This window comes from Polypterus senegalus, chromosome 17, assembly GCF_016835505.1.
Source record: "Polypterus senegalus isolate Bchr_013 chromosome 17, ASM1683550v1, whole genome shotgun sequence".
NCBI lineage: Eukaryota > Metazoa > Chordata > Cladistia > Polypteriformes > Polypteridae > Polypterus > Polypterus senegalus.
In genome coordinates this window covers 79,254,627-79,270,399 of record NC_053170.1, presented here as the reverse complement: position 1 = coordinate 79,270,399, position 15,773 = coordinate 79,254,627, and the positions used below count along the sequence as shown (strand labels likewise).

Sequence of the window (15,773 nt, the reverse complement as noted above, 5' to 3'; positions counted from 1 at the left end):
CATCAGCCAATTGATCTCCAGCTAATCGTGGTGCCGAACATGTTTGTGTAGATGAAGACCGCCACTCATAATGACACGAGGTACAAACCAAACTGCGTTGCACCGTGACAGCTGTTGCCACCCCATCACACGAAGACAGCCTGGAGGCCAGCCTGCCACAAATTCCTGCCAGCCGCCATGCCGCCCGTGAGCGTCTTGAGTCACAAGAGACTGTGAACTGGTGGCCACCCAGCAACTGATATTTTAGGTTGATTTGTGTGCGAGACCCTTGCTTTAGGTGCTTTTTAGAAAACTGAGTTTTATGGAAAAAATATTCAGGCCTCAAAGAGATAAGCAAGACTATGGATGTCCAACAGCTTGCTAAGCAACCGTACCAACTGCAACTCTAGTTGGTAAACTTTGAATGTAGAAACTTCAACATGAACATCAAAATAGATAAGCCCTATCCCATATCAAGGTTAATTCCTAAGGGATAAGGCTGACAAATGTCCCCCAAAAATGACTGATGTGGAACCTTTCTGGTTTTTAAGTGGACTGTGACTAGGCATGTTGGCTTAAGAGAGATGGACTAATAATATTCTTGTTCGACAGGCCAATTGTGATGTTGAAAATAGAACCACAACAGAATAAGCAGCTGTTTGGTTTGGGGGTCCTTAGCTCAGTACTGGCAATGCATGCTACAAAGTTCCAAAAGTTATATTTGAACAAGCCAGTGCGGGTTCTATTGTTGGTTAAACTATTTAAATTATAAATTTCCAAGATCTATTGTTAATTTTAATACTTTTAAACAACAATTTTCCTTTCTTAAATAAAGTCTACAAGTTTCAATCACTAAGGATTATTAAATAAAACTATTGTTTTCATACATTTGTTTTAAAAGGATAGCATATCTCATCTTTCTTAAAAAAGTATTCAATCAGTACTTTTGGCTATTAAAGGTATCGGTGAATACCTAATATAATATATTTACCTGTAATTAGTTTTTTGTTCATGAATTTAATTTCACTAATACATTGTTTGAAGTTTTAATCTAACAAAATCACTAAAATCTGTTTTAAATTCATCAAATTATGGCTGCCATATAAGTTACACAACTTTCTCCAATGATACACTAAGTATATGGTTCAAAAACATTTCAATGGCAGTCGACCGCATCTATGAAATAAGCAAGCTTTAGCAGGCAAAAAGAAATGGCACTAGAAGAACACAAATTACACCTAGTAAATGTAGTACTTGTACAAAATGGGACAGAATACCTAAAAGAGCCCAGGATTTACAATATGCAGTTTAAGCTGCTCTTTAGAAAGGAAAGAAGCCAACAGTATTAACAAAGTTCACAGTGCTGCTGTTATAATCCAATCTGATTACATAAATATGCTGATCAATAATTTATATGGATTAATAGGAATTTGTATTGTTTATGCCAATGCTAGTTTCAATACTCAATATTTTACATAAAAGAGCACAGAGAAAAAAAAAATTTAACTCGTGATTTGGAGCAGTAGGAAACTGTTAATCAAAATTTTATTAAAAAGGATGTGCAGAGCCAGGAATGCAAAAATGCAGTAACTGTTGAATCTATACTAATAAAAGGCAAAGCCCTCACTCACTCACTGACTCATCACTAATTCTCCAACTTCTCGTGTGGGTGGAAGGCTGAAATTTGGCAGGTTCATTCCTTACAGCTTCCTTACAAAAGTTGGGCAGGTTTTATATCGAAATTCTACGCGTAATGGTCATAACTGGAAGCAGTTTTTCTCCATTTACTGTAATGGAGATGAGCTTCAACGCCGTGGGGGCGGAGTTTCGTGTGACATCATCACGCCTCCCACGTAATCACGCAGTACATAGAAAACCAGGAAGACCTCAAAAAAGCGCTCAAGAAAACATGCATTATATAATTGAGAAGGCAGCGAAACAATAGGAAGCGAGCGAGTGACACACACAACCATATTCATGAGTTCTGCTACTTCGGAAACAAAGCACGATGTAAACCTACACTTTAAATTAAGTTCATAGACAGGCTGCCGCTGGCGTTTGTAATTTAGTGCCTGCCCATATAAGGCCGTCCGTCAGCGGCAATCCAATAGCAAACGGCCACGGGTAAATATTCACGGGTGAAGGACTGTGCTTATGGAGAGGAAGATGAGATGGTCAGGGTGGTGTTTGACACAAACTCAGCGAAACTGCGAGAGAAAGTTTTAAGTGCCAGGACTAAGGTAACATTAAATACAGCCATGGACATAGCACGAGATGGCACCAGCACAGCTGGGAACCTTCGATGCATGTACACCGAGTGGCTCACGTGAACTGGCGCAGTGCACAGATAAAAGGCAACAGTTCCAAAGAGCTGAACAAAACTGAATTACACAATTGAAAAGGCAGCAAAAAATATGAAGCGTCTGATACATACAGGCATATTCATAAATCCAACTACTGCGGAAACAAAGCACACGTTGGAAAAAGTCAATGTCCCGCTAAAGGAAGACAGTGTAAAAAAAACCTGTGCATGCAGTGTGTCAGGTCTCAGATAAAGAAGAAGACGAGCTGTTTATTGATGCAGTAAGAAACGAATCGATGAATGAAACCTGTCATCTTTACAACGATTGACAAACACGGAATGTAACTTGAACACAACACATCCTACAAATACGAACCTGATTGAAAGAAATAATGATAATCAAATCCTTGATGACAGCAACACTCAGTAACACTCACAAAACAAATACTGTATATTGACAGTCATGTTACGTTATTTTTAAAATGTTCCCTTTTCTTTTCTAGCTTTTTAACACACTACTTCTCCGCTGCGGATATATATATATATATATATATAGATATATATATATATATATATATATATATATATATATATATATATATATATATATATATATATATATATATATATATATCCCGATCTACATACTCGAATAATGGATACTTTATTCGCCATCAATGATTGTTTTGGTAAAGCCATACTCAGTGTATTCATTAGATGAACGGTAAAAAGTAAGAGCGAGGGAGGATGACTTATTGAGGCATGCAGGCTGTAGTGCGCCAACTCTATCTGAATTGCGCGATCACATTTGAAAAAATATATCTTTTCAAGTTCTATTTAGTCCATATGTGTCAAACTCAAGGGCAGCGGGCCACATCCGCCCGCGTAATTATATCCGCCCCGAGATCATTTTATATACTGTATTATTGTTATTAAAGCCCGGGTATATGAAGCGCTGGTAACACAATAAACTACAGATCCCATAATGCAGCGCTTCAGCTGCCTTGCCGAACACTTACCGCGTTAATCAAGTCTACCTTATGATGCTGCAAGTTATTGCGAAGCTAGCTCACACGATGCTGAAGAGAAAAGTTGATTCTGAAAATAGAGCCTTTAAAACCGATGGGAGGCTGAGTATATGTTTACTGAGCCCGTGTGTCTCATTTGTGGAGCTAATGTGGCTGTAATTACAGAATTTAATCTAAGGCGGCACTATGAGACAAAACATCAGGGTAACCTGAATGCAATGCAGAAGATACAGAAAGCAGCATAATTAAATAAGAATCTGACACTTCAGCGGACGTTTTAACCCGTGCACAATCACAAAGTGATTTCAAGTGAAGCTGCTTTTATGGGAGACACAAATGCACCAGTTCACCTTGCCCCACTTTCCCTGTTGCCAAGTAATGTTAAACCAAGTCGTCACTACGGTGTTCCCAAATCCGCACTTTGCTGATAAACTGAGCGCACTGCGCACTGAGTTTGCACGGCGCTTTGGTGACTTTGAAGAACAAAAAGTCCGTCTACATGCGGCTCGAACCTTGTGCATGTTTGGTAGCACATATCTGTGTGAGAAGCTCTTCTCAGTGATAAAGACTAACAAAACAGCACACAGGAGTCGCCTCACTGATGAGCACCTGCAATCCATCCTGAGAATCTCCACAACACAGAACCTCACACCAAACAGAAACGAACCTGTGGCCAAAAAGATGCCAGGCGTCCAGCTCTAAAATGACATATGAGCAAAGACAACTGAATGATTTGATTTGTTATTGCTGAAAGGAACACATTTTATTTATATTTCCAGGTTTTGTTATGCAGCATGTTCATATTTGAATTTGTATAATTTTGACAGGATATATTTTTATGGAGAGCAAAATCTTTTGGGATATTTAAAATCTAAGTTTATTTTTATATAAAATTACATAAGAGTAAAGAAATTTGAATGTTTGTTCTTTTAACGCTTACTTTATTTCTAACTTGTATAATTTAGACAGGATATATTTTTATGGAGAGCAAAATATTATAAGTTGTTTAAGGTTTGAGTTGATTTATTCACGAATAATATTCCTGTCTGTTTTACCATTCCTACCAAAGATATTTCTGTCGACTAAATAAAAATTCCTTCTATTTAAAATTTAAATAGAACTTGAACAAATACGATAGTTCATAATATCCACGCAGACTTGCACGTAAGAGCGGGAGTCATCCGTTTTAACAAGCAGCGTATTGCACTGATAACTGAAATAGCTGTGTGTGTATATATATATATATGTATATATATATATGTATATATATGTGTATATATATATATATATATGTATGTATGTGTGTATGTATGTGTGTGTATGTATGTGTGTGTGCATGTATGTGTGTGTGCATGTATGTGTGTGTATATGTATGTGTATGTGTGTGTATATGTATGTGTATGTGTGTGTATATGTATGTGTATGTGTGTGTATATATATATATATATATATATATATATATATATATATATATATATATATATATATATATATATATATATATATATATATATATATATTTATATATATATATATATATATATATATATATATATGACAGCAACACTCGTCACTCACAACAGTGACAAAACAATTACATTGATAATCATGTTACGTTATTTTCAAAATGTTTCCTTTTCTTTTTCATTGCTTCTTTAACACACTACTTCTCCGCTGTGAAGCACGGGTATTTTGCTAGTTCCATTATAAAGCAGTTTCATCCTTTTTGAAGAATAAAAAATGCACACAAAAAAAAAACCCCAAAACATTAGTATGCTAGAGAATTTAGTTATTCTAAAAATTTATTTTACTTTGTAATAAGAATATGCTCCATGATTTCTGGTTTGCAAAAGACATGCCGGTCTTTGGAATAACAGGGCCGGAACTTTAATAAACTGTATACTGAGACCTCAAAAAAGGGAGCAGCAACAGAAGTCTTTCATACTGGCACCAAAACAAACATTGAAGATACTTAGGACATTAGCACAATTTACCTTAAAACAAAAGCAGACAAGTATCACTTGACAACTTTATAAATTAAAAAACAAATCATGTTTCAGATTTGCTTAGGCCATGAAAAATGTACCAGCCTGAGCAAAGGACAAATGGAAATTGCCAATAACAAATTCAGGAGGAAAGCAGCCAGCACTATAAGCAAACAATTCCTCCATTTTCATATTACATACACACACACACATTATTTATATAATATATATATATATATATATATATATATATATATATATATATATATATATATATATATATATATATATATATATATATATATATATATATATATATATATATATATATATATAGCACAGCTAGGGTACAACTTGCTTTTTTGAAGTTTGATGAAACTAGTTTATTAAAAGCAAATTAACTGTTACGGAAGAATCCATTTCAGAGGTGCCACATGAGAAGTCAAAATTGCAGTAAAATGTTTATAACTAAATTCATATCAGACAGGGATTTCAGCTAATGAGGATGTGTCCATAACTGTGTGTTTACAGCAAATTAAACTATTTAAAATAAATTCTGGTTGAATACTGATGCTATTGTCCATTAGCCTTAGTAAATAAAACTATCACTGCTTTTTAAAATCACCTAGCTATGCCATATTATTGGTAAGATTACTTTAAACCAAATAAGCATCTTCATGCTACTGGAATTATAACTGTTTCAGAAAGTAGCTTATAAGCAGCATCTCAAAGCAGGAAAACAATGATAAATCTGCTGTTCACAAACAAATGATAATTGATGGGGTGCTATGTTATGTTCTCAAAGGATAATGACTTGCAGCATTAATTCTGTGAGCTCACGCGTTTGATGCAACTGTTATTAAACTAAAAAACCAAAAGTGAAAGTAAAGACTATTATTCACTGCCATAGACTATTTGCATTGTTCACAATTTGAAAATTATTCGTTCCTTTGTTACACTCTCTACTTAACACTAGAATTACCAAAGCCCAGGTGTAAAGGCCAAAGATGGCACCGTCTGGATGCAGCAACAGGTCGGGCGTCATCCTGTCAGTCAGACTGCCCACACACCTGTCGTCCCTTAAATGAAACAGCACAGCTTACAGAGCTCACCAAAGTATTGTGCAAAGTCCTGTTTGTGATTATGTTTTGTGATGGTATTTATATGAAAACCATGTATATGTTACTTATATAAAAGCCAGACTGAATGTTATTTACCTTGATTTATTTACGCATCTTCCTAGAGCATAAAGTCACAAGTAAACTGCAGAGCTTCCTCTATTTGATCGACAAGGGCATGCTCACAAAATACATGTGTACTGAAGTGACTTTAGCTATAGGTGGAAGCTCCACACAACTGTTGTGATGGTTCTGCCTTTGTTCAGAAATAGTTTCATAAGCTTTACGCCCTTAATCTCGGAAAGTCTTATTCCTGTGGGGCAACTGGGATCTTTTCCGGGACAAGATCAAACACAGTTGCGTAGGGTGCGACAGGAGCTTCCACCTGCAGCCTACTTAGGTTTAATATCATGCTGCAAAGTACTGTACATACATTATCTCTCTCTTATATATATATATATATATATATATATATATATATATATAATACATATATATATATATATATAATACACACATATATATATATATATATATATATATATATATATATATATATATATATAATACATATATATATATATATATATATATATATATATATATATATATATATATATATATATATATATATATATATATATATATATATATATATATATATAATACACATATATATATATATAATACACACCACCCCTATCTACACTTGGATATATCAATCTTCTATTGTCCTTGTCATGCATAAATTGGTTTACTACAGTAAGCATAAGTAGGTTATTTGGTGAAAAACAGTCCATTACCATATTTCAACCACAACGTAGAACACAGAAGTTATTTAAAGTAGACTTTGAACTTCATTCATAAATTGTATAGATCTCTTCATTTTCAAGAGTTCAAGCAGGAAGGTGAAACAGATTGAGCGGACATTTACCAATTTTGCTTGCTTTGCCAAAGGCAACAGTAATAATTAACAGCTCATCTTCTCATACCCTATTTCATACAGCTCCCTATAGCAGGATCCTCCGACAAAAATAAAATTCAAATGCATTTTGAAGGGGGGATTCTGTACACTTTTGTCACTCTCATAAAATTGACTGTCTCTCTTGCTATAGACGGCAGTGAAGATCAGTGATGTTCAATGACTCTCATTGGTCTGTGCATTTAATTAAGTTTGAACTCATAAATAACATGCCTATTAAAACACTGTATCCCAAGAAGATGACAGTTAAACACAAACTGACAATTTGGCATTTTTTTTTTTTTTTAATTTTTTTTATTTAAACTATTTTCTTTCTCAATCTATTGGAACCTATTTTGTAACAAAAAAAGCAAAAAAGATAAAACTGACAAAACAAAGCACATTACAATGTCCTTTACAGGTGATCACTACTTATAATGCAAAAAGCTAGTAAAAATACATATTCACTGGATGGTGAGTTAAAGTCGAAACAAGGACAAAAAGGATAGTTTTGATTAACATCTAACACGGGTTCAATTCACTCTTGCACTATTGAATGTATGACCCTACTTTTGAGCACATCAGCTGGCCTAAGTGTAGATGTTCGTTAAAATAACTGAAACCTATACATCTTGAACATGTATGTTGTATTGCTGTGTTTTTAAGCGCTCAACAAATAAAAATGGTATGGTATAGTGTTTACATAATTAAATGTGACAGAATACCTGGCCAATCACTGTACTTCTCTTAAGAGACAATTTTATTAACAGTATAGTGCTATTAAAGTTTACACCTTGATTGTACTCAATCATTAATGAGCAAATGTGCTATAATGTATACAAATATTTTTAACACAAGACAGTCAAAAAATCAACAGTATTCAACCTTACCAGCTGAAATTCTCTCCGTCTGTCATATGCATGTTGAACTCCGCTGTCCGCCCAAAGAGCCCTAATAGCTGGTAGATGTTCTGTGAATACCTTGGTTTCTACCAATCCCTGAATCATCATTGGGGACCTGGTGTCAAATTCCATCATCTTTCTTCCATGAACTTGATTAGCAGAGTCACCCCAAGGAATATGAAGCTTTTCTCTGGCATCAACCAACACTCGTATCCCTTTAATTAAGAGGAAAAAACAAAAAGCACACACATTATATAAAGCTAAAGACATCAAAACACCAAAGGTAAAATACACACCCGCACATAGGAACTATTCAATTTGTTTTTCTTCATTTTCATGCTTCTGTCCATAATTATGCTTGCCCTTTCACTCCTTTTTACTACTATGAAAAGCCTAAAGGAGAAACATATCATTGACACAAGCTGAAATACTGAAAATGATGTTAGTGAATCTAGCATGCATTAATGAAATCCAACTTTATTTAGAACCTTTTTATAACATTGCAGATCACAAACTTCAGGTGCCACATGCACAAGTGCAATTGATACACCCTTATATACTAGGTTTATTGTAAATGCCAGTAAGAGCTGCTACAATTAATCAATGTAATCGACTAAACATTTTAGTCATATTAATAGTAATATCTTAAACTACTAATAATCCCCACCTTCCTCCACACTGCACATCGGCATGCTACAACATTCTGTACTGTTTTGAGTCTGCACAACAACATTCAGCAGAATAAGGTTACTCTGAATACCAGGTAAAATCCTCTTCAGTGTGGGACTATTTGACTGCAAAATCTGAGAAAATTGTTAATTTCCCATTTAAAAAAAACACTATGGTGTTCAACAGCACTAGGTCAATACAACTGATGCTGAAGCAATCTGGAAATATAGCACAGTACAAAACAATACTTCAAGAGATCCACTATATCTACTTGGCTGTTCAACTGTAAATCTTTTAGTGTTGTGAAGCTGATTAACTTTACAAATTCATGCTAGTGGGTTTTCTCAGGACTAAAGTTAGAGCCACAGTATTTCTTCAGACAGAACAAATAAAAACTATCCACTAAACGCACTTACAAGTTGCCACCAATTATTACTTGCAAGGGCACTGAAGTAAACTAATGTTTCAGCTTACAAAATACAAGATCGAATCGGGCTACAAATTTAATGTTTGTTGAGTAGAGTTGGCGAAGTTTAAATACAGTATTTCCTCCTCGATCGCGGGGGTTGCATTCCAGAACCCCCCGCGATAGGTGAAAATCCGCAAAGTAGAAACCATATGTTTGTATGGTTATTTTTATATATTTTAAGCTCTTAGAAACTCTCCCACACTGTTTATAAATATTCTCCGCACAGTTATACAGTAAAACCTTGTTTATAGCGGTTGATCCGCTCCAGACAGATAAATGAATTTCCAAGAAGTAGGATTCTTTATTTATAAATCTAATATTTTCGCAGTTAGAGCATTGAAAACCTATTTACGACCTTCTAAATACGTTTAACATTTTTAGAGCCCTCTAGACATGAAATAACACCCTTTAGTCAAAAGTTTAAACTATGCTCCATGACAAGACAGAGATGACAGTTCTTTCTCACAATTAAAAGAATGCAAACATATCTTCCTCTTCAAGGTGCGCATCAGGAGCGGAGAATCTCAGAAAGAGAGAGTAAAGTAAACAATCAAAAATCAATAGGGCTGTTGCGCTTTTAAGTATGCAAGCACCGTGATAAAGTGGCGTAATGAAGGGTTCAATGTGAAGGTAGCCTTTCAGCATTGTATCGTCTAAGCAAACAGCCCTTCTGCTCACACCCCCTCCGTCAGGAGCAGATAATGGGGCCAATCATACGCCTCCCTGATGGTATTACATGACGGATAAGTATCTGCCTGTAGAGTGAGAGAGACCGAGAAAAGCAAACAATGAAAAATCAATACGGGCTGTTAGACCTTTTAAGTGTGCGAAGCAGTGTGTGGGAAGTATATCGTATATCATTGAGGACTTTAATATGTAATATGTGCTCTGATTGGGTAGCTTCTCAGCCATCCGCCAATAGCGGCCCTTGTATGAAATCAACTGGGCAAACAAACTGAGGAAGCATGTAACATAAATTGAAAGACCCATTGTCCGCAGAAATCCGCGGACCAGCGAAAAATCTGTGATATATATTTAGATATGCTTACATTTAAAATCCGCGATGGAGTGAAGCCGCGAAAGTCGAAGCGTGATATAGCGAGGGATCACTGTACTTGGCATCAACAGTACAGAGTAATGGGGATTGTGGAAGAAAGGTGAAAAAGAGTGCTGGCAGGGTGGAATGGGTGGAGAGGAGTGTCAGGAGTAATCTGACAGGCGGATATCAGCAAGAGTGAACGGGAAGGTCTATAGGACGGTGGTGAGAACAGCTATGGTTATATGGTTTGGAGATGGTGGCACTGACCAGAAAGCAGGAGACAGAGCTGGAGTGAGCAGAGTTAAAGATGCTAAGATTTGTACTGCGTATAACAAAGATGGACAGGATTAGAAATGAGTACATTAGAGGGTCAGCAGAAGTTGGCCGGTGGGGAGACACTCAGAGAGGAAAGATTGCGGTGGTTTGGACATTTGCAGATTAGAGATGTTGAGTATATTATCTATCTATCTATTGGGAGAAGGATGCTAAGGATTGAGCTGCCAGGGAAGAGGTAAAGAGGAAGGCCTGAGAGAAGATTTATGGATGTGATGAGAGGGGACATGCAGGTGATGGGTGTAACAGAACAAGATGCAGAGGACAGGAGGATATGAAAAAAGATGATCTGCTGTGGCAACCACTAACAGGAGCGGCCAAAAGAAGAAGCAGCCAGCTGTATGGATTCTGTTCTATTAATGGAAAGATTCCATGGAACGATGAATTTGCAAAACTGTTTTAATACCATTTAATGAAAGGTAATTTAAGGATGTACTAACTAAGATTGCATCCTGAACAGTTAAGGGCATTAAAGTCTGTCTAAGAACCCCAATTAAAACAGCTTTGCTTGACGGAATTTTTCCCCTCACAAAGAGGAGGCAAAGCACCACTATTGAGAAGCTGGTTAGTTTCATATGCAAAGAGAAGTGCCAAGTCAGCATTGTAGAAGTGGATGGACTTCAAAAGCTTATCCCAAGCCAAGATACAGTGTGCAAATCATGGAACAATTACAGATTGCACTGTAAAACTGTATAAGGAAACAGGAGAAAAATGTTACCAAAATGCTCTGGGGTAAGGATGTTGCACTTAAACGGGTGGACATATTTCACAACAAAAGTTTTGACAATAACTGAGAGGATGCTGTGTTATAAATGAAAGAGTTAAAGGAAAGACAGTCCCAAACATGTTGCTTCTAGCACATATCTATTTGCAGTTGGGTCATTCCATGTCAAATCAACTAATGGCCCACAAACTTTGGACTCTAATTCAGGAAAGATTACCAGGTGTACCCATGTTAGTCAGGAGAAACCCTATAATTTTTTCTATGATTTTCAGATCAACACTTTCCAAGGTACAGCCAGTTTAATGAGGGGATGTGGAGTCTACTTTATCTGGCCTCTTCCCCCCATCACATTTCACAAGTCCATAGCTCAAGAACTGAACCACCAAGCAGAGTCAGATTTTGCAAGCTGGTACATTAATTATTACATTATGTGATGAAATAAAAATCCAGATGACCCTGTATGGCTGAAGCAGCCCCTTAATATTAAACACATTTTGAGCTTTTGGCTTAGCTATGTTTAGGCCTTAGAAACTATTTGGAAACAACACAGGCTTTTGAATTTTTCCCCCCCTATAACTATATAGGCTTTCAGAAAAAGCAATAAACAAAAAAAAGTTACTGTATCAGGGTTTGAACAGCAGACCTCTCAAATCCAAAAAAATCATTTTGGATTTCATTAGAGTACCCTAACAGCAAGTCAGAACATTCAGATAATTTAAGTATTTTCATTTATTCTACATTGTCACTTCTTTCTCAAAAAAAAAACCCTTACTTTTCTTATGTACTGTAAATTTTATGTTTTTTTTCCCTTCCTAAACATAGGGTGACTGCACCATGTGTCAATAATGGTAATCATTAGGTTTTCAATCAGTAACTTATAAATATCAAAACTTTTTTTCATATCAAATGACCATATCCTGTCTCATGTTTCTGAACAGAGAACACAATTCTCCATGGACAGAGTACTTAGTACTTGAAAATATCACTGTTACATCCCTAGAGACTGTGGCAAACTCAAAGTCAGCCAGGTGTCTGATGAAGACAGTCAATTGACTTTCTGAATTTTCACCACTGAAGCAGCAGCTGAGATCCTGACTTCTCATAACAACACTGCTGATGGATTGGATGTGTCCATCTCATTAGACCATTGACCTACTGAAGGATATGTTGGATTGGTGTGATTAGTGAGAGAGTGAAGCGCAATCAGACATCCTGATATGTTTCATGCATCCAAACTATCCTGCATAGTCCTTCCATTGGCCACCTAAACATATTTGTTGGGTGTCATTAGTGTGTCACTGCACTGCTTAGTGCACCTACAACAGTGAATGGGAGGCAGTACCATCTTGATCTCAAAGACAAAGATGCCCTACCACTCTGCACTCTGAAACAAATAATGGGTCACATTCCTGCTGCTGCAATTCCAACATTTCAATGTAACTATTGTTGTATTTAATGATAAATCAAGCAGCTCTTTATGTGTTGTGCTTAATGTGCCTTTGATTATTTCTTTACTCCTGATCATCATTAATGACAAATGGTACACTTAACCCCCAGCTTAGAATGTAAAATAAAAATGAAAAATTCACATAAGACTTGTTTTTTGAGAAAGAAGGGACTGTGTAGGATACAGGAAAAATAATTTTAAAAATACACAATGCTTTTCAAAACGTGGAAACAAATTCAGCAGGCTGTTATCAGTTAGAAGTATGCTTTCTGAAATCCTAAACATGGCAAAACCAAGAGACACAAAATATCCTCCCCCATTTCTGAAGGACTGCTCTTAGCATGTGGTGTCACCTGGCCCAAACATTTTGATTTTGTTACATACCATACCAACAAAGGTATCAGTAGCCTGCTAAATGGATTAGTTCTTAAGATATGGCCTTGCAAGATTGATGAAAAAATAAAACTGTCAAATTTGACAACCTCTCTACCCTTACAAAATTGGCTGTATCTTGGAAAGTACTGATCTTAGAACAAAATAATTTTACAGGGTGTAACGTGGGTACACCTGGTGCTTTTTTCAGAATTTGAGACCAAAGGTGCTTGGGATTTTTTTGGAAAGCCGATTGATTGGACATGGAATGACCCAGTTACAACTGACAATACTGTCAATTATATAAACGTAAAGTGGTATCTGAAAGTAGTAAATGTTCCACGTGTGAAACAATGAACCAGGCTGTTTCTTAAAGTGATGGCTGTACTGCTCAGTTTCAACAAGTCAACCTCAGATGGCTACCAATTAGAAAGTAAGCAAAAGCCAGTAGGAGTGAATCCTGCTGAATTAATGATCGTGCAACACATTGCAACAGCATGTATGATGATAAATAGGGCTACAGTAGGAGTGTGTGATATGTATCATCAAGGATATCTTAATTGGTGTTTTAACAACGTGCAAGCTGAAATTGAGTATGTCACTCACTTTGCAAAAAAATCAAACCTACACCTCGAGAGTCCATGTGTTCACTGTCTGATGTAACCGAACAGGATGGACTACTGTGCATGTGCGCAAAGCAAGAGCTTAGATGTGCATGGTCAGCATATCCCAATTTAAGCTAGAGTAGATGCCTAAAAATGAGTGAGCAAAATGCACCAGGGGATAAAATAGCTTTCTAATCTATGTTGTTTGTTTTAATTGCAAGATGTGGATCATGCTCACTCGCATGGAGGTGGTTTGGCTTTGAAAAGACTGATGTTGCTCAAAAAATAGCAATCCGTTTAGACAAATTACATAATACGTTTAAATAGATTATTTTTATTTCCGTAAGAAGCTTATGCCTATTGTGCCAGTTTTATTTTACAAACCATCTTGGTTGGGGGTCTTCGATTCCAAAGCACTTTTTTCCACTTCCCCTTTTATTATTTAGAACACTTAGGCAGATTCCTGGCTTCTCACCCTGCTCCATCCTGCCCAGACTTGTGCCACCTGCCTAGTGATGCACCAAAATAAAAATTCTGGGTGATACCGATATGTTTTTGTCCATCTTTGCCAATACCAATAACCGATGGCTAATTTATTTTTAAAATTTACTTCAAGTTTGATTGTTTTTAGTTATGCTGAAAATGTATTATGCATTATCAAAGAAATGACGCATGTGAAACAGAGAACTTTTTTTTTTTTTTTTATTAATTTGCTGACTTTTATGCTCTTATTTGCTAGAGATATAAGCAGACAGTACTTTCTGTGAGGGGGAAAAAAGAGCAAGAAATGGCCCGTCAAAATAGAAAAAATACTCCAGGTCATGTACAAAAATCTGCTTAATGTACACATTCTGGGTAACAAGCATATCAATACACCATGTCATTACAGAACATGGCATTGGGTATATTAAAAAATGAATGCACATTCTTTGTGCCATAATCAGACACAGTATATTACTTTAAGTAAAACTAAAATAAAAGGTACAATGAGGTCAGTAACCCTGGTCTTAAGATGGCTTCTTTAAAAACACAAATGGTAGTTTTTTCTTAACAAAAAAGCATTTCTGCCTTTTCATGAGCAAGACTGCTTCTCTTTTCATTTACTATATTTGACAAAGCTGAAAAAAAAGCATTTAATGTCTGCACTGGTACAAGGTGCCAATATGTACTTGAGTGCTGCCTTGGCCAAAGTTGGGAAACAGGCAGCAGTGCTTTATCAATACTGGAGGGTGCAGTTATTTCTGGAGATAGGGGGCTCGCTTAGTCAGTCAGCTGAAAGAAATTTAAAAAAGAAAGACAAAAAAAAAAAACACATTTACAAAGGTTTACCTATATCATAATAAAAGATTATTAATAGTTTGAACAGATATGTGGTAAAGAAAAACAAGACAACCGCCTATACCAACGACTGCCAGTTATAAAAATTTGTGACATTGAAAGCTTGACATATGATTTGGGTCATATAAAGGGCATTCTATAAAATTCTTATATTAAAACTGAATTAGATCTTGTCTTAAAATCATTTACAGTTTAGACACAGGAGACATCTTTCACAAGGTACAAAACTTGAAGCTGCATTCTACCACGCAGGTGAACCCGTTCCTCCTTTTTGTTAACCCACTAAATGAAATTCTTCAAATATTTTTCCACAGCGACTCGGCTATTTAAAATGGAAAAACCCACAAACTGCAGCACTGCAATAACAGTTTTGTAGGTAATCTGGCAAACAAATTGTAAAAACCTGACTAAAGAGGTGAGGTGATGCCATTAACATGTTCTTTTTTTCTTCTCAGTTATGTTTGAGAAGCAGTTTGTCCCACACTCTTAAGTTATGCACAGT

At 36.0% G+C, this 15,773-nt stretch overlaps 1 protein-coding gene across 1 annotated transcript in view; it reads right to left on the bottom strand.

Moving 5' to 3' along the window:
* Nucleotides 1–15,773, bottom strand: part of gna13b (guanine nucleotide binding protein (G protein), alpha 13b) — a 72,003-nt gene that overhangs the window by 22,813 nt on the left and 33,417 nt on the right. The window contains exon 2 of the mRNA XM_039739295.1: nt 8,264–8,490. Within this exon, the coding sequence (XP_039595229.1) occupies nt 8,264–8,490 (227 nt within the window). The remainder of the gene's footprint in view (nt 1–8,263; nt 8,491–15,773) is intronic.